This window comes from Fundulus heteroclitus, chromosome 9 (assembly GCF_011125445.2).
Source record: "Fundulus heteroclitus isolate FHET01 chromosome 9, MU-UCD_Fhet_4.1, whole genome shotgun sequence".
NCBI classification, from domain to species: Eukaryota; Metazoa; Chordata; class Actinopteri; order Cyprinodontiformes; family Fundulidae; genus Fundulus; species Fundulus heteroclitus.
In genome coordinates this window covers 2,298,560-2,318,521 of record NC_046369.1, presented here as the reverse complement: position 1 = coordinate 2,318,521, position 19,962 = coordinate 2,298,560, and the positions used below count along the sequence as shown (strand labels likewise).

At 40.3% G+C, this 19,962-nt stretch overlaps 1 protein-coding gene across 4 annotated transcripts in view; it reads left to right on the top strand.

The window, feature by feature from the left end:
• bcar3 (BCAR3 adaptor protein, NSP family member) overlaps positions 1–19,962 on the top strand; it is a 103,588-nt gene that overhangs the window by 55,322 nt on the left and 28,304 nt on the right. For 3 of the 4 annotated variants that reach the window (XM_036140821.1, XM_036140823.1, XM_036140822.1), the window contains one exon: positions 3,219–3,261. In XM_036140821.1, coding sequence (XP_035996714.1) covers positions 3,219–3,261 — 43 coding nt within the window. Of the gene's footprint in view, positions 1–3,218; positions 3,262–14,605; positions 14,933–19,962 lie in introns of those variants that run through there. The other variant, XM_036140824.1, reaches the window with a different exon arrangement.

Here is a 19,962-nt window from a genome sequence, read left to right as displayed (position 1 = left end):
TTTTATATTCCACTTCAATCAATCAATCAATCAATCAATTTTATTAGTCAACTGCAATTTGCATTACAATCAAAATAAAAAAACAAAAACAAATAAACAAATAAAAAAAAACCTTGAGGTTTTGTGGCTGTTGTGACAAAATGGGAACAAATCGAAGGTGAATGGCTATTTTTTATTTTTATTTTTTTGCAAAACACTGGGAGAAAATCAACATTTGCCAACCTTTAGTGAAGGGTATAATTAAGCCCTTCCTGGCAGAGGATCCCCAGAAAACAAAAACACCGCCTGTGTCCTCGGCTCTGCTGCAGGGCGTGTGGTCTGCAGGCCGGCCGTAGGATCAGCAGCCTTATATTTTGCTTCCTCGGCTCTCGGTTTACACAGAGCCGTCGGAGAGCTGAGAAACAATCTGCCTTGAATAAACGGCCCCAGCCTGTTGTGAATGAGGCCCTCTGTTGAGCTGCGTAGCTAAATCCTGCTCATTATTTAGGGCTGTGTTAAAACTGAGAGGGACTTGGGGCTAAACATATTTGGTTTGGTAATAAACGAGCTGGGCTATTATTCCCGTGGGAACACCAGTCCAAGCTTGAGGGATCTGAACTACCAACCTTGCTGATGCGGCAGGGTTATTTTTATTTATCTGCACAAATTTATCTGCACAAATTTTTTTTATTTTTTATCAGATTACGGCTTTCTCTGAGTCCCTTGAAGTAGGTGTGCTGGAGGAAAAGCTGCCTTAAAACTCCAAACGCATTCGTTGTAGGCAAAAACTGGTAAGCGGATAAGACTTTAAATCCAACGAGGCGTTGTTTCAGTCGGGTTATTTAAAATATTCCAACAAAGACGCGCAGATAAAAGAGCTGCTGGAGTGAGACGAGAAGAGCGGGTCGAGAAATGAGCTGGTCAGACGCCGGTTTAGGTGGAAAAACACAAAAGCTGGTGTTTCTTGCTTAAATTGTGTCTATTATTGTACTTCCAGCTGAGCGAGAACACGTTTTGCTCATTTCAGTAAAGTGAGGACTTTTAATGTAAAGTAAGAACCTTTCATCGTTCCTAACCTATTTTTTCCTGGGCTAGAGGTTAGGTCTAGGATTAAAGTGTCAATTAGGTTGAGGTGAAGGTTGGGTATGTAAGGGATAACGACAAGGAAGCAACTGTTTTACGCCTTTAATTTCTGATAACGGACACCTCAAAGGCCGTTATCCAGATCTTAAACCATAGTCACATATGAAGGAAATAAATATTGAATACTTTAATGCTTCTTTCACTGTTAAAATCGCAAGTTTTCCACAAGAAGCTTGTTAGCAGCTAACATTTGAGCCAGCGCAATAATTTAGAGCAGGGGGTCACCAACATGGGGCCCGTGGGCACCAAGTGGCCCCCCAGGATGACATGTGGGGCCCAATCCACCCGTGAGCTGCATCTAAAACTTTATTTCATTCTGTTACTCTTCTTGTTTAATCACACTTGCATTTATATAGATTTAAAAGTGGCAATATCTATAACAAAGCATGAAAAATGTGTTTATTTTACATAAAGTTAAGGTGAAATCTGACTCTTCTAGTTCAAAAGGTCAGTTCTGGGAGCCCTTCATAAAACACAACATCAACGAAGTAGCTCTCAGTTTCAAACAGGTTTGTGACCTCTGCCTTAGAGCAACCAGGCTATTTGACTTTTTATTATTTTTTTTAGGCGTCCTATAATGCTTTTTAACGGACATCCTGCAGCCAATCAGAATCGAGTATTCACCCAGACCAGGTGTCTGCAACTTGTGGCTCTCTACACCTTCAGTTTTGGCAATTAAAAACTTGGTCAATGTTTCTAAATGTAAAGGTAGTTTAAAATTGCTCGCTTTAGGATGCATTTAGTTCTGCAATATATGCAGAACATTTCAAGAAAGAAAGAAACTAATAGTGTGTAGAACATTTTACTATAGATAAATGAAGTGTTTTTTGTCAATAGGTTGCAAACAACTTGCCTTTTCATCATTTTAGACTTAGACTTAGACTTTGTACATACAAAATGACAACAAAGTAGTCAGAGTGCATACAGAACCAAATTTTGTTGCATAAAGCTTACGACAGTGTAATGAGATTGCATTTGGAATAAGATAACATTACAATATAAAGTGCAGCAGTGATGTAACAGGATGTAACAATGCAGGAGATAAACAGTGTGCAGAAGGATGTTCAACCATGTTTATGCTGCAAAAAGGCATTAATATGAAAAAGTTCAGTGTAGTGCAAATTAATAATATGGTGCAAAAGTACAGTGAACGTTCAGTTGTGTCCTATTTGAGTGAGTTATAAAAAGTTCGACAACGTTGGTAGTGCAAAAATAATGATGCAAGTGTGATGCAGAGTCCAGTTCAGAGTTTAACAGCGGGGAAAAAAGCTGTTGATGCCATTTGATACAAAAATCAAATGTCCAATTGAAAAAGATTTATTAAACCTAAACATAAAAATACTGTTGGTTTAAATAATAAAAACTGTTCATCTATAATTTAAAAAAAAAAATTAAACAAATTTCCTATAGTATACTATAAAAATAAGCTCTGGTTTCAAAGAGATGTGTAACTTTTATGGCTCTAAATTAAATTAGTTTAGCTGGACTGAGGATAAAAGTGTCTCTGCGGGTTGTAAAGGTTGCTGATCCCTGACCTAGACCGCGGTGTATAAACTGGTGAAGGTTGGGTTTAGGGTTAGGCTCCAGAAAAGGCTTGAAAATGAATGGAAGTGAAGGCACGGTCCTCACTTTGTGAGTTTAAAAAGTGTGTGTGTGTGTGTGCGCTCTAACCTCTGTGTAAAACTGTCAGCGGACTCTGAACGGTAGGCGTGTGCCTGTGATGTGTGATGTGGTGGGGGAGGAGGGGAGGAGGGAAGGAGGCCAGCGAGCGAACGCCTTCACCGCTGCCTGCAAGGCTGGGAGAAAAACTCAGAGAACGGCCAGAGCTTTAAACTCTGACATCTTTTGCTTCATCGCCACTTTCTGACGTTTTTCCCCTGAAGCTACAGAGATCCGTAGTAGCCTCGGTCTCTGGTAGCCATGGATCAGACGTGCATATGCTCTCCTGAAGCCGACGCACGGCTGTTAGAAAGCTAAAAGAAGCAACATCAGCACCAGTCAGGGACCCGGCTGACGTCTGTGGACCCGGTTCTTTGGGTCCGCCTGGTCGGGATGTTCTCTCTAAACAGGACCCTCTCTCTGTCTGTGTTTCCCAGAGATCCTGTGGCTGCGCTGGATGCTGCCGTCGACTACGTCAAGGTAGGACAGACTCTCACAGCGGCTCATTATCACCACGATACCGTATAAAACGTCCCTAACAGAGGTTTAGGAGTTGATGCCAGGGACCAGAACTTTAGTCAAGTCTAGGTTAATTTGCTCAAACACACAAAACTTAAAATTAGAAGTAGAGAAGACTCAGAAATTTTAAATCGACTGGTTTTGTGCCATTGGAAGAAACATAGAAAAGCACTTCAGACGCTTTAAATTTCACAGACTGCTCTGAAAATGATGTAAAGCTTGAGAGCTGATATAGAAATAAGGAACTGAGTTAACGCTGCACAACTAACCAGAATCAGGGCTGAACATTTGCAATATACGGTAATCTGAATTATAAAAAACACAATTTCCATATCGCAGAGGTCTGCAGTTTTTAGCTATAATAACAATTAATGGATCAGACCTTTAGGTGTCGGTAAAATGTTTAAAGTGGGTTTGCTCCACATGGAAGAGACAGAAGTTGCAGCAGTGAGATAAATTAATTTTATTATTTGTTTTAGAGTTTATATAATCTTACTTTTCACCAGAAACTTTCAGGAATCTCCCTTATAGCAATAAGTAGCGGTCAGATTGTTTAATACATAGACTTGTTTGTTGGCTGCACTTTATGTTCAACAAGTTATTGTCTTGAATAATAATATTCTGATTAATAAAAACTATAAAATTTCTTGTTTTAAAAAGTCCTTGTTTACAAACATCTTTATCTACAGGCTACTTTTTTTGTTGCTTGTGGTTAATGCAGAGAAAAGTCTAAATTAAATCACAATTATGGTTAAAATATATCTATATAATTTTGATTTTTGGCAAAATCGTACAGCCCTAGCCAGAATGCATCATTTTAAAAACTAACGCTGTGAAAACCGCTGAAATCTTTTGCTGTTCTGCTCTCTTTTTTTTATTAATGAGATGCCAGAGTAGGGATGGGTACCTTTCACATTTGAACCTGGGAATCTAAACTGGTTCTAAACTGTACCTATTTTTGGTACTTTTGTGTGTTTATGTAGTAATAAATGTCAGTTGATTAATAGAAATCCATACATTTTTCTATTTAACATATTTGTTTCTCAGTATATAAACTTCTTTGGATCCTTATTCAATAATCTTTTAATTAAATTAACACATTTCCTGAATCCGCAGCACATAAAACAAATTATTACCAAAACAACAGTTATCAGAGGCACACGGTGGACGAGGTGGATAAGCAGAACAGAGTGAGACTATATGCACTTTATGTATTAAGAAAATTTTAAACCATGATATTAGGAAATTTGAAGATTTTTAAAAACTATTTTATACCGTTAATCAATCTGAGTGCATACAGTGGACCACAACATCTCTTCTTTACTGGCTGGATGGCTGGGAAGGAGACAGGTGCATTACCTGTGCTGCTAATGGTTGATAGCGCCACAACAATTGGAAAATACCAAAAAAACTATTATGACTCAAGTCGATGGTGCAGCTGAATGCAGCATAATTCTCCCAGTTTTAATGTAGCAGAACCATAAAATGATGCATTCTGCAGAATAGGAAAGTTTACTCAAAAACTACAACTAAATGAAGCTGAAGCTCATTCAAAATGATTAAGTCTGTATAAAAAAATCTAACATAAATCATGGATAACTTTAATTATGTGTAATTATCATGTTATTAGTTTAGCAGCTGTAGTTATTACTGGTAATGATAAAATTAATAAAATTATGTATATTTAATTATTTTTGCGTCAGTAACTGTGATCCATGGTAATTTTTATTCAACCATGAGCCTAATTAGGCCTAATTAGCGTAATTAAGCCTGATGAAAATGAGCTGAATCCGGCGCTACAGGCGTTGAACCGATCATCTCTGACGTCCAACTGTGGCACAAACATCCGTCCTCTGAGGCGTGAATCCAAAAGCTGCCGGCCTACCGGCGTATAATTCGCCATAAATCACACGGTCTGCCTCTTCGCTGCCCGCTTCACACCGCTTTGAATCATCTTCACACGCACGCCACCTGAGTCTCAGCTTTTCAGCGCGGGAGGCGACGGCACCGAGATGATTGGCTCTGTTTGCACACGTCGTCTGGCTGCCGTGTGATGTTCTTTATGGCTGTGTTTTGGTCCGCTGAGCGATACGTTTCTACTTTTACTGTCCAGGAAATCTGTGTTATCAGAGAGCAACAGTGTTCTCAGTTTTCAGCCTCCATCTTTGAACAATTGACCTTGTTTCCTTTTGTTGAGATGAGAAACGATCACTTTCTTAATCTGGGAAATCAAACTAAAATATGTAGAAAAACAAATCTACCTCTAATTTTAATTCAGTTAATCAGTGTCCTGTTGTCCTGATGTCTGCCAAACTCTGAACATGGCTGGACTCTTCCTACTGGCTTGATCATCGGGCGAAGTGAAGTCGTTCCACAGCTCCTTAAATCCTCTGCCGTTAATGATGGACATTTACGGACAGGTGCACCACCTGCAGCAGAGCCCAGCCACGCCCCCCAGCAGCAAACCTCTGCTGGAGGAGAGTCGCTCTTTAACCGGGTTTAGGTCTGAGAATTGGAATAGGCCGTTAAAGGAGATTAAATTTGAGTCTGTTGGGCTTCTGTGCTGATTTTGCCACACTTGGAAAAGAAACAGGCCCACAGCATAAGTCTGTTAATTTCAATTGTATTTATATAGCGCCAATTCATGATACATGTCGTCTCAAGGTTCTTTCAAAAGTCAGATTCCATCAGATCCTCCAGGTTGGTGAGAAAGTTTCCTCTCTAAGGAAACCCAGCAGGTTGCATCAAGTCTCTCCAAGCAGCATTCACTCCTCCTGAAAGAGCGTAGAGCCACAGTGGACAGTCGTCTGCATTGTACATGGCTTTGCAGCAATCCCTCATACTGAGCATGCATGAAGCGACAGTGGAGAGGAAAACTCCCCTTTAACAGGGAGGAGAACCTCCAGCAGAACCAGAACCAGGCTCAGTGTGAACGCTCATCTGCCTCCACCCACTGGGGCTTAGAGAAGACAGAGCAGAGGCAAAGAAAGCACAGAAGCTCACATTGACCCAGGAGTACTTTCTATGTTAGAAGGTGTCATAGATCCTCCGCTTTATTTGACGGTAGCCAAGAGTTGGTTTTCTTGGAGAGTTTGTTGTTGAAAAGCTTAGCTTCCGTTTTTTGGTGGTAGGACGGAGAAGGTCGACCCAAACAACTGAGCGACAGCTGCAGAACTTTAAGCTTTACGGTCTACACGTCTTTACCAGGTTGACCAACAACTGTCCACACTGCAAAAAGGGAACTAAAAGTAAGTGACATTTTCTTGAAATTAGTGTATTTGTCTTTGATTTGAGCAGGTAAATCAGACTATTTGCCAATGGAATAAGTTTTTTTGCACTTAAAATAGGAACAACTCATCTCCATCATCTTATTTCAAGTGCAGGATGTCTAATTATCTTATTTTAGGGGTCAAAATACTCATTCCATTGGCAAATAATCTTATTTCCCTGCTCAAATCAAGGACAAATACACTAACTTTAAGAACATTCTACTTATTTTTAGGTCCGTTTTTGCAGTGCAGCACCGCGATATTTCCCTGCAGCACTGTCCTAACCACACAGACGGCGGTTTCCACTCTTCCCGGATGATTTTTGTTTTTATTTTAAGGTCTCGGTCTCTCTCTCTCTCTCTCTCTCTCTCTCTCTCTCTCTCTCTCTCTCGCTCTCGCTCTCGCTCTCGCTCTCGCTCTCGCTCTCGCTCTCTCTCGCTCTCTCTCTCTCTCTCTCTCTCTCTCGCCACCTCACCCTTCAGCCATCTGCGTCTCTCCACCCATCAGTCAGCCCCTCCGTCTGTTAGCTCATATGTTTGTTGCTGCCACCTGAGTGCGAAAAGCAAAGTCAACCTTTCCCAGCAGAGCGACCTCGCACTCGCCGGTCAAACTGTGAGTCAGTGGCGGATGATTGCTCTGCTGTGTTTGTGCCTTTATTGCTTACAGAGCGACTGCATCTGGTGCGCTGCACAATAAGCGTGAAAAATAAGAAAAACACACCTGCAGCTCCAGGTGTGTTTGCGTTTTTTTTTTTTTATTAAGTTGATGAAAACGCCCAGGTGAGCCTGTGCAGAGGCACCAACAGAGCTGCAGGTGTTCGGCGTCGTGCGTTGAAGGCGTCGGCGCCGTAAACGATGCAGTGTCGCTGTTTTTACTGCAGAAAAGGGAAATACGGTTGATTTAGATCATCTCTTTCTTAAATCAGAATTACTAAAAATGCACCATTTTGTTAAATGTTACAATGTGCAACTCATGTTTAAGATAGGGCTGGACGATATAGGAAAAAAAAGCATATAGATAGAATAGAAATCATATTGATAGATATCGATAATTATCAACAAATTAAAAACATGTATTTTAAGTGCAGCCCTGGACATTTTATACTTTTGCTTAGCGACTTATTTTTAGATACAGACACAAACACTGACTTCAAACTCAACCCTTTATTCAACCAACTTTTTACTAAAACTACAAGTTTTAAAAAAAGAAAAAAGAACCCGTGCTCTCTGAACTATGAAGGGGGCGGAGCTTGGTTCCTGGGTCTGCGTTGTGATTGGCTGGAGGGTGTAATGACTGTAATATTAACCTAGAGGAAGGAAAGCTTATTCTATTGAACTTTTTATTGACCCTTTTCTCTATCGATCGATATATATTGTTATTGAATTATTATCCAGCCCTAATTTAAAGTACCATATATCGTTCCCTATTGCCAGAAATTATTTCAAAATCTTATTTTCTCGTTAAGATCTGCCATACAGTTTGAGAGGTTTTTGGAACCACCAGGAGAAGTTTTTCAGTCTCCGTTTGTGGTGTTAATCAGTGGAACAGGCCTGAACTAAATTCATGCTGATTTATTCGTCATGTCAGACCTCTATAAGCAGTTTATCATGTCACGGTACAGAAATAGTTTGGTTTATTAGCGTTCGTGTTGCTACCTGTGTGGTATTCTCCTTATAATCGATGGTCTTCTTTTTACCATAGTTTGTAATTGTAAATCATTGTTACCTATAGTAAGTAATCAGTATGTGTAAATATGTACATGTGCGGTTTTACACGTGTGCATATAATGCTAACAGCTGTTGGTTTATTTTGTAAAGGAATAAGGAAGCAGCTCTTTGTTGACTTGTGTATTATTTTTGAGATGGGATTTAATAAGTTTTGCTTCTTCCCACTCCTTTTCCAGCATCTGGAAACATTTGTGTGGACAGATTAATGTTAATCTTTTTATTTTTTTACTTAATTGTCCAGCAATATTTAACTGTATTTATTATATAGTAATAGAATAAGCTAAAACTGTGCAGTCCAACATGTGAGAAGGAAAGGAAAAGGATGGGAAAGTGGTTTTCAGAGAATAATAGCAAAGTATCCTCAGTATAAGGCCCTTTGCTGCTCTTGCAGACTCGTTTCTGAAGCTTTCAGGGGTTTAAATGCGGCTTTATTTCAGATTAGCGTGTTTCCCCATTTCTAAGTAGGACTGAAAAACTTCTGATGAGGTCACGTCAAACACAAAAGAGGTTTTTGTAGGACCTGACGGCTCGCCAGAGTTTAAAGATTTGTATGTGAATATTCTAATATATCTTGAGTTAATTTAGGGGGGGTTTCCTGTTAGTTTGAAGTGGAAAAATGTCTTCAAGTGTATATTAAGACATCAAAAAGCAGTGGAACGAGGAGTTTATAATCAGGAGAAAGACAGGGGGAAATTACACTTTGTGGTTATTAGTGTTCACACACACACATACACACACAGTTCAATTGTTGTTTCCTCTTTCATTTGAAAGTACACAGCTGGTGGCAGTATCACAGCCTTTGATGACACGTTGATTTATTGATTTCTACATGATTCAGGAGGAACACAACTCCTCTTTTCTCCCACTTCTGCTCACGCTCTCATTCCCCGTCAGAGTTGAAAGCCGCTCTGCAGCTTTCAGAGCTTTAGAGAACAATAATGCTCCCTTTGTGTGTCTGTGTGTGTGTGTGTGTGTGTGTGTGTGTGTGTGTGTGTGTGTGTGTGTGTGTGTGTGTGTGTGTGTGTGTGTGTGTGTGTGTGTGTGTGTGTGTGTGTGTGTGTGTGTGTGTGTGTGTGCGGTCTCAGGTTGTTGCAGCACAGAAACAGCAAAAGGCGGACATCTTGCATTTTAACATCTTTGCATTTCCCAATATTTCAGTTTAATGCTCCAGACAATTAATCTTTTTCCTCCTTTGTCATCTGAGCTACCAGCTTCTATTAAAAGAAAAAGATTTACTGGAAGGTTTGCAGGAGAGCGCCATCTTGTGGCCATGTTGAGGTACTGCAGACGGTGAAAGAGCCGGTCCTCATGCGGTTTAGCCGTCAGTCCTGACGTCAAACGGTGGATTTATTGCATTAATTCAGTAATGGAGCGTGACTTTAAAAACTCGTCTGCGTGTTTATCTTTAGCCGAATCGATTATTTGCGACACGGGCCTCACAGACGGCAGCAGATGATCCAGAAGGCTGCTGTCCCGGTTCTGGAGTCCTTACACCAGATCTCAGGGAATAGACATGTTTCAGTTTTGTGAGCAGCGTTTGACTCTTCTCACTGAAACATTATTAAGTTCAGTCTGTAGTCCAACTTTTCTTCACTGTCCTCATCAAGCCATTGTGTTGTAGTCGTATTTTCATCCCGTTAAACACTTGCCGTAAAACCTGCAAACTGGTCCTTCTGCTTGATGCCATTCAGCTCCACTAACGAGCTTCAATCTGAACAGACCAATTAAGTCTACCACTAAATATGGAGATGACCAAATGGCGATTAATTAAAAATCATTTATAGAATGCTGAATGTTTAATCCTCCCATCTAAATGAATAATGGCGCTTAGTCTCTGCATTGTTGTGTTGATTAAAATGTTTCTCTGAACACAGTCAGAGGAACAGGCGGTGAAATCGTTGTTAGCCGACACGGTTTCCAGCCCTCATTCCTCATTCCATAAAAACAGATAGAAAGACCAGAATAAAATCAGAATTTGGAAATATAAAATGCTTTTTGCGTGAGAGTTGTGTTTCTTTGCTGTCCAGTCACTTTGCTTTGTGAGTTGCCAACAGTGAAGTCACAGATAAACGCACGCTCACTCTAAAATCAAAAAGATCCGACTGCGTTTTGACCTCTAGGGCTCGATCTCAGAGCTTTACAGCTTCAATTTCTAAAAAAGTTGCAAATAAAATAATCACAGGTTACATACTGTGCTTCAAATTGTCTGTGATCTGGTAGATTTTGTGAAATAGTTTGTGAAATGTGGTGAAATAACCCTCTGCCGCTCCGTTTTGTTTCATGGATTTTGCATCTAATTGATTCAATTCAATTCAATTTTATTTATATAGCGCCATTTCATGAAACATGTCATCTCGAGGCACTTTATAAAGTAAAATTCAATCAGATTATACAGATTGGTCAAAAATGTCCTTAATTATGATGAAACAGAACACGGTAACCGTTTCTAATTTAAATGATCAAAATCTTCTGAATATAACTCCAAATGTATCGTTTTTGATACAAATATTCCTGAGACGTCTACCTCTTCGACAAAGTCGGTAGTTTTCTGAACATACAGTTTCCTAACCTGGCCTAGTTCTGCACATTATCAATCTGGTTCTGCTCCATTTGAATCCGTTTGTGGGAAGGAGGGACGTTCAGCAGAACTCTCTGAGCTGATTGGGCGAAGCGACGTCTTGTTTTCCAAACCAAACAGTGCATGCATATGTCAAAAAACACTTTTAAAGGCAGAAATTGACTCATCTGTAGTTTCCGGCGCATCCATGGTGCTTTTCTGTGCCGTTTTTTCCTCCCTGGTCTCAGGATTAAACCTCCACACTGCAATAACTAAACTAAAAATAACTTAGTGCATTTGTCCTTGATTTGAGCACATAAATAAGATGGTTTGCCAATGGAATGAGATATTTTTGCACTTAAAATAGGAACAACTTATCTCTATCATGTTATTTCAGGTGCAGTATATCTAATTATCTTAGTTTAGGGGTCAAAACACTCACTCCATTAGCAGATAATCTTATTTACCTGCTCAAATCAAGGATAAATGCACTAATTTCAAGAAAATATTATTTATTTTTAGCTCAGTTTTTGTAGTGCATCCCCCCAGCGTTGTTTTACCTGCAGGGTACCTGCGTGTGAGCCGTACTTTAGTTCCCGTTGAGTCATAAAACCTGAAATATTCCAGTATTTTCTGTGTCACGGTTTCAGTGACGTAACGGTTCCCAGTAACCGCAGGGACGTTCCTGATGCCAGCGTTAAAGTCCCACAGGGAGCGCGTCTCAGGTTCCAGGGAGAGTTTAACTCAGACCAGCGTTCATCATCCATCAGCGACCCGTCACAAACACACTGAGTAACGCAGCAGTCGCTGACTGTTGTAACGGGAGCCTGACGGATGCTGCCAGCGGCTCCAGAACGACTCTGATACTGATATTATATGATGATGTCATGCTTTGATCACTCACTGCAGGCTGGATTTACAGAAATCCACCCGACCTGCCCGAAGCGCCATGAGCTCCAACACTGCATTGCTGCTTATTTACTCTAATAACCCTACTGTTATACACTGCAAAAACAGACCTAAAATAACTAAACTGTCCTTAAAGTTAATGTATTTCTCCTTGATTTGAGCAGGTAAATAAGATTATCTGCCAATGGAATGAGTATTTTGACCCCTAAAATAAGATAATTAGATATATTGCACTTGAAATAAGATGATTGAGATGAATTGCTCCTATTTTAAGTGCAAAAATCTTATTCCATTGGCAAATCATCTGATTTACCTGCTCAAATCAAGGACAAATACACTCATTTTAAGAACATTTGACTTATTTCTTGTTCCATTTTTGCAATATAACAGCTGAGTCTCCAACTTCTCTTTGGCCAGTCGTTGTACATTATGGTTAAAAAAAAGTAACAAGATAAAATCCTCCCTTCCCGGGGTAGTAATGCAGCTAAAGAGGCAGAAACAGCTCTGCCTTCCTCAGTCCATTTGTCAGAAACAACAGGCGGATAGAAATAGAAAGTGCCGAGCCTCGGGACGCTGATTTCTGTCCCTTGCTGTTTTTCCGATGCATTCCTGGAGCTCTGCATGTGTGTATTTTAAGGTGTACGCTCAGCCTAGCTGGTGATTTGGGGCTGCTGTGGTCAACAGAGGGGTGTGTGTGTGTGTGTTGTGCCCCGGGAAATGTTGGACATGTATTTCCTTCCTGTATCCTCGGAGAGTTCACACTGTAATTAGGCTGAGAATATTGCCTGCTGCTGCTGCTGCGGGGGTTTCATCCTGCATGTTGGGGTAAACTCTGCTTGTTCATCAGCATCGTTCTGCAGGGCACAGGGGAAGGGCTGGATGTTAGATCTGGCTTTGAAAACTCTGCTCCCCCTTTTTGTTTTTGGGGTTGTTTTCAAGCCTCAAAAGCTGCAGTCATTTTCTAAATCGGTACAGAACAAAAGTAAAATAAGAAACTGAATCTAACAGTATATCTCTGAATATAGTGTTTATATAGATAATAGAAGTTAATAGAAGTGTTTATTTTGTTTTAACAGCTAGTCCAGTGTTCAGCTTTTTCTATTTATTTATTTTTTAACTGGGTTTTGTTGGGGCGTGGCCTGTCGCCGTCGTCAGTACGGTGGCTGACAGGTGCCAAACCCGCAGCTAGCGGCTGAACGTGCCGCTGCAGACACATGAGTGATGCAGACCAAAACCAAAACAAACAAACATGAAAAATTAGTGCAAATCAAAACCGCTGCAAAAGAAAAAATGCTGCAATCACAGAAAATAGAAGCGAATCGAAAAATGCTGCAAGTACCAAAAATGACGGCAGTTTTTTTTTTTGTTTTTTTTTTTAAAAGCTGCAAACTCGCTTTACAAAAGGGGAGTATGCCAGACCACTAGGGGGAGACAAGCGCGTTAATATAACCTGCGTAAATATAACCTGCGTAAATATGCTGGCGTTCTATAATAATATAAAAGATTAAAGCCACATGTTTAAAAAGACCCGTATGAAAACAGATCTTGTCTTTCTTCCCTGCAACTTCTTCGTAGGAGCTACTGAAGGTCTGGTCCCACCTGATTAGGGATACGACTCCCCCTAGTGGTCAGGTCCACTTCTGTTTGTTGTTGCAGCGTATTTTTTTTTTTTTTTTACTTATTTTTAGTGATCGCATAATTTGTCATTTGCAGCGTTTTTCCTTTGTGTGCATCATTAAATCCAATCTTTCGTGTGTGCAGCGCGTTTGAGCGTTTATGGCGCGTTCAGCCATTCGTCGTGCGTTTGCACCGTCGCCCACCAGGGTGCAGGGCCAGAACTGATATTTTCTGCAAGTTTGGCCTCTTCTGATTTTTTTTCTTTAAAGGAGTTACAGGATTACACAGTTTAGTGCATTAAAGCAATTCCCCCTTAGATTTATTAATTTTTCTTAAATTATGAGGGGAAAAATGCATTAGTACATGATGCTTGTTGTACTGTAAAAAGGAAACTAAAAGTAAATTAATGTATTTGTCCTTGTTTTGAGCTGGTTAAGATGATCTGGCAATGGAATGAGTATTTTTACCCCTAAAATAAGATAATTAGACATACTACCCTTAAAATAAGAGGATGGAGATGATTTATTGCTATTTTACCTGCAGAAATCTTATTTCAGTGGCAGATCATCTTACTAACCTGCTCAAATCAAGGAGAAATGCACTCATTTCAAGAAAGATTTACTTACTTTTAGTTCCCTTTTTACAGTGAAGGGACTCCTTTTAAACAGGGGGGAAACGTTTCGATCTAATCACTGCCAATGAAGAAATTAATGTCTGGCTCTGATTACAGAAGACTGGTGCATCCATGGTCAGAACTCTCCTAAAACTGACCAAAAAAATGTATTTGGGTCTGAAAAAATGTGGAATTTTACAGGGATCTGCACCTTTTTTTAAACTGATGTAAAGTCATAAATTATAGAACTTTAAAAGATTTACATACATCCAGATTTGCCTAAACGGGTCTTAAATTGCATTTTGGTACACCTTAGGTTTGTATGTCCATTTATTAATTGCTTTTTCTATTGACTTCTTAGATTTTATTCAGTAAAATTTGTTTTATTTTCTTGAGAAACTAATGGATTGTCAAGAAATCGTTCATATATGGGAAATGAAACATGGTCTCATAATGAGGTAGAGGGGAGTTTTAGAGTTTTATCCTCCCATGAGAAGGACACACCCTGGCAGTGCGCGCACGGCCGGCTTAAATCTGACCACACGGGTGTCTCCCTCCGCCCGGGGGGCGGGGCTCAGAGCGGCAAAGTGTTGGAAAGGATGAGCGGAGCTGAGTGAGCCGATGAAAGTTCAGTCTGCAGGGGACGGTGGAGGAGAGAGGCGGAGGTTCTCCTCAGAGAACGTCTCTGTGATGGAGGCTTTCCTCAGAGGACGCACACAGAAATCTGATCACCCTGGACTAGCTGTAGCTCGGCGGTCGCTGTGACCAGAAGCTGGTCTGCACAGCTGGCCGGGGAACCCTGTGAACGGGCGTCGTCTGCAGCTTGGTCGTCTCTGCGTCCTGGAAAAAGTTGTCTGGGATGACGGAGCGATGCAACTTGAAGGCTCTGAGCGCAGCTCTGTGCTGCTTCTACCACAAGAACTCAGTCATCACTGGGAAGGTGAGAAAAGAAAGTGCTGCTCGTCCCAAAACCTTTAAATCATTTCATCTCTTTCGGTTCTGTTTTTTTAATGCATGCTGCAAAATAATTTTATGCATTCTTTATTAAGAATGTTCTTTTCTGCAAGCTTTCTAAAGCTCTTTTGATCACTGGTTGCCGTTTATAGCAGACCACAGGAAACTGACTAGTCCACTTAAAGGCATTACCAAAAAAAAAAAAGAAAAGAAAAGGGGGAAAAAGAGAGGCAGGGCCACTTACTGCCCTGCAGACAACAGCGACATGTCCCAACTTCCAGCTGGAGCCAAATCTAATCACGCTGAATGGTCCTTCTCTTCGCCGTCTCTCGCAGCGCGTTGAACACTGCGCTTTTATTGCCGGGGACCAGACGACCTTATAAATGACCATCTGTGTGACCGTCTGAGTCTGCGAGTGTCAGATATATGTTGACTTCATCCGTAACGGCCGCTGGCAGACAGACGAGGCAGTGTGCCACGGCCGGGATGAGCCGGAGGTGCCGGGGCGACACCGTCCTCGTGTGGATGAGACGGCGCTAACGCTGCGTGACGTCAGCGAGACGCATGAATGTCATTATTTTAAGTGGATGAATGGGGGGGGGGGGGCAGTGGTGTAGCGTTTCCTGTTTGTTCTTTACCAGGTAGCTCCGTCGATGAGGTGCAGCTAGTGCAGAGATGAAGGGAAACAGGTTTTAGTCTAAAGTCTGCAACTATGAGGAAAAATGTACATGATGCTTGTTGCACTGTAAAAAGGAAACTAAAAGTGAATAAAATGTTCTTTAAATGAATGCATTTGTCCTTGTTTTGAGCTGGTTAAAGAGTATTTTCTACCACCAAAATAAGATAATTAGACATACCACGCTTAAAATAAGAGCATGGGGATGATTTATTGCTATTTTATCCGCAGAAATCTTATTCCATTGGCAGATCATCTTATTTACACTGCAAAAACGGATCTAAAAATATGTAAAATGTTCTTAAAAATTTGTGTTTTTGTCCTAGATTTGAGCAGGTAAATATCTGCCAATGGAATGAGTATTTTGACCCCTAAAATAAAATAATTAGATATACGGCACTTTAAATAAGATGGTGGAGATGAGTTGTTCCTATTTTAAGTGCAAAAATCTTATTTAATTGGCAAATAGTCTTATTTAGCTGCTCAAATCAAGGACAAATACAATCATTTGAAGAAAATACTACTTATTTTTAGTTCAGTTTTTGCAGTGTACCAGCTCAAACCAAGGACAAATACACAAATTTCAAGAAAGATTTTACCTACTTTTAGTTCCTTTTTACAGTGAAGGGAGTTCTTTTAAACCGGGGGGAAACGTTTCGATCTGATGACTGCCGATCAAGAAAATATTGGAGGAAACCACCAGAGATAAGATCCTTCGTACTGTCAGGTTAAAAAAAATGTTTAGTGAGTATAATGCAAAAAGAAGAAAGTAATGTGTAAAACCAGAAGTTCAGAGGGTGTTACTGAAGAGCTGCACTGCAAAAATGGAACTAAAATTAAGTCAAATTTTCTTGAAATTTGTGTATTTGTCTTTGATTTGAACAGGTAAATAAGATTATCTGCCAATAGAATGAGTATTATGACCCCTAAACTATGATAATTAGATATACAGTACCTGAAATAAGATGATAGAGATGAGTTGTTCCTATTTTAAGCGCAAAAACATCATTCCATTGGCAAAGCATCTTATTTACGTGCTTAAATCAAGGACAAATACACTAATTTCAAGAAATTTGACTTAGTTTTAGTTTTGTTTTTGCAGTGTGAGCAATTGTTGTTGTTAGAGTTTCTAATAATGGGGAAAAATGAAGAATGTTTGCTGTTTAAATGTGAACCTCATAATAGAAACTATGCAGGAGCGTCACCGACTCTTGGGTCGCTGTCTTTTTATTTTAGTACTATTCTTTAAGCCCTGAGATCTGGTCTTCTCACCCTTTCCTCCATTTGTGCTTCCGTCTCTCATCGCCACCGGCGTCCAAAAAGCCAGAGGATTTGTTCCATTCCCCTCGTTATTCTCCCTCCATCTGTCTCCCTGGGAGGTCGCCATTGAACCATAGATCTGTGTGTCTGCGCCTGCAGGAATTAAAGCGCCTTTCTGAGCGTTCAAACCAAAGACAGACGAAGACAGAAATTAGTGTGATTGAATCTAGAGCGTAACAATTTTATTTTTACTCAAATGTCTCTGTGTGTTTCTGACTTCATCCAAAGATCCCGGAGTCTTGAGGTTTAGACAGATTTGATCCCAAAGTCTGAAGTTGCTGTAAACTTGAGGCTGTGAAACCTGCAGACTCAGAAACTTTAACCACCAGGGAGGAGCAGACGCAGCGGCATGCTAAAGGTTTAAAAACAACTTAAATTTTTGTTCTACATATTCTATCAAGGTGTCCACTAACTTTCATGCAATAAAATAACACACAATATGCACAACTGACAACTGAAACCTCTTTTTTTATTTTATTTTACAAATAATGTTAAAATATTACATGTCTCCCTGAGTAAATAGTAAGTAAAACTCCCTTTTTTCCCCCTCAATCATAGCTGCAAGCAACAGGTCTGTCTTGTAAATGAGAACCAGGGGGGACTGCCTTTATACACTGCAAAAACAGAACTAAAAAATTTAAATGAGTGCATTTATCCTTGATTTGAGCAGGTAAATAAGATGATCTGCCAATGGAATAAGATTTATGCACTTAAAATAGGAACAACTCATCTCCATCATCTTATTTCAAGTGCAGTATATCTAATCATCTTATTTTAGGGGTCAAAATACTCATTCCATTGGCAGATAATCTTATTTACGCACTCATTTGAAGACATTTTTTACTTATTTTTAGTTCTGTTTTTGCAGTGTAACACCTTTAAAACCTTTTAAACACCTGAAATTTGCTCATTGTTCTGTTTTTAAACAGAACAATGGGCAATCTCAGCCAGATTGGACAGAGAGCATCTTAGAAAATCAGTTTAAGACTCATGTTTCCTTTTTGTTAAGGACTCTGGACCTTTTTTAAAAACTGTAAATGCTTTGATCAGTCGTAGCTCTGGCTGTTCAGGGTGGTTGTCCTGCTGGAAGCTGAACCTCTGGTCCACACTGCAAAAACGGATCTAAAAATAAGCAAAATGTTCTTAAACATAGTGTTTTTGTCCTTGATCTGAGCAGGTAAATATGATAATTTGCCAATGGAATGAGTATTTTGACCCCTAAATTAAGATAATTAGATATCCTGCACTTGAAATAAGATGATGGAGATGAATTGTTCCTATTTTAAGTGCAAAAATCTTATTCTATGGCAGGTCATCTCATTTACATGCTCAAATCAAGGCCAGATACACTAATTTTAAGAAAATTGTACTTATTTTTAGATCCGTTTTCGCAGTGCAGGCTCAGCTCGTCTTTGGCTTATCCGTCGTCCCATCAGCTCTGACCAGCTTCTCCGCCTCAGCTAAAGTAAAGAAACCCCACAGCATGATGCAGCCGCCACCATGCCTCACCACTGGCGTAGTTGTTTTTTTTTTTTATTGCATATAGCTTTTGCATGTAGGGCTTCTGAACAGAACATTTTCTTCCTGGGGTGGACAGGCGTGTCTGTAGGTCTGCAGATGGTCCATCCTCTCCATGTTGAGGTGGAGGAGTGAGCAGAGCTCTGGGAGATTGCTTCAGCACCCAACCCTGCTTCAAACCTTCTCCAGCTGTTCTGACCACAGAACAGCTGGATTGGTACTGAGACTAAATGACACCCAGCTGGACTCCATTTACCCATTAGGTGACTCCTGAAGGCAGCTGGATTTTATCCAGGAGTCTCAGAGTGAAGCAGGCGGCGTGCAAATACGCGTCAAATATATTCAGGTTGTTTGTAGAAAGCTTTGAAAACAATGTATTAAGGTTAAATTCTGGATTTTGTTTTTCTGTCTGATTTAAAATGCCAGTAAATGGAGCTTTTTGCTTGTAAGATGACGAGGTCTGCAAACCGTAATTGTTGGAATTTAAATTACATTCCCTAAAAAGAAACAGAGACCTCGTCTTCACCAGAAGTTCATTTGATGCTCGCTAAATAAGATGTGCGTCTCCTGTGTGCGTAAACAGCTAAACGCTACGTGTTGACGCGGCTCCGGTATCTCAGAGATGCTAGTGGAGGATGATCCCGCTGCAGTTGTCCCAGAACGAGGAGTAAAAGACTTTCTGGCCTAATCACAGGAACATGCTCGCATTTGGCTTTAGGTAAACAGGAAGGGTCCGAGGGCCTCTGAAGGCTGAGCCAAGATGCAGAAATCCAAAGATCCAGAGTAATTTACTCATCAGCTGTCTTTAGCTTTCATCATGGCTGTCCAATTACTGTCCTCAGGGTGCCGCCCCGTGCTTCAGATGTGTCCCATGTGTCCTCGCTCCAACACGCCTGGATCCAATGGCTGGATTACCTCCTCAGTATCTTAAAAAACGTCTAAGGACCTTTTAGTCAAAGCGGACGTGTGTCGCGATGATCAGTGCTGTCCGAATGGTGCAGTCAGTGAGGAAGGAGGCAGGAAAAGGAGCCTGAATGCTTCCTCTCTTGGCTCCTTTAGCATAGAAACGTTAAGAGGTCCCTTATCAGCGTTAAGGAAGCAATCCCACAATGCTTTGCGCGACATGACGTATAATAGGGCTGGACCACTGAGCTATATTATACACTGGAGTGCTAATCACCGTCTGTTTGAACGAGTCGCTTTGAAGCCACCAGCCGCCATATTGGTACTCCCTATTTTCCCCCAGTAACTAGGGAATATGTGCGCTACAGCATCGAATAACGAGGATTTTCTCATGTTCAGGGGGGGCTTAAGACTTTTAAAATGTCAAATGCCATATACTTTTATGTTATGTACTAAAACTATCAAGTACTGAGAAAGTCATGTGCTGAAATATTTTGCATTTTATTCATTTAAATATATATGTTTAACATTTATAAATATATAAATAACAATATACAAAAATATATATTTACATATGTGTATACATATATATACATATA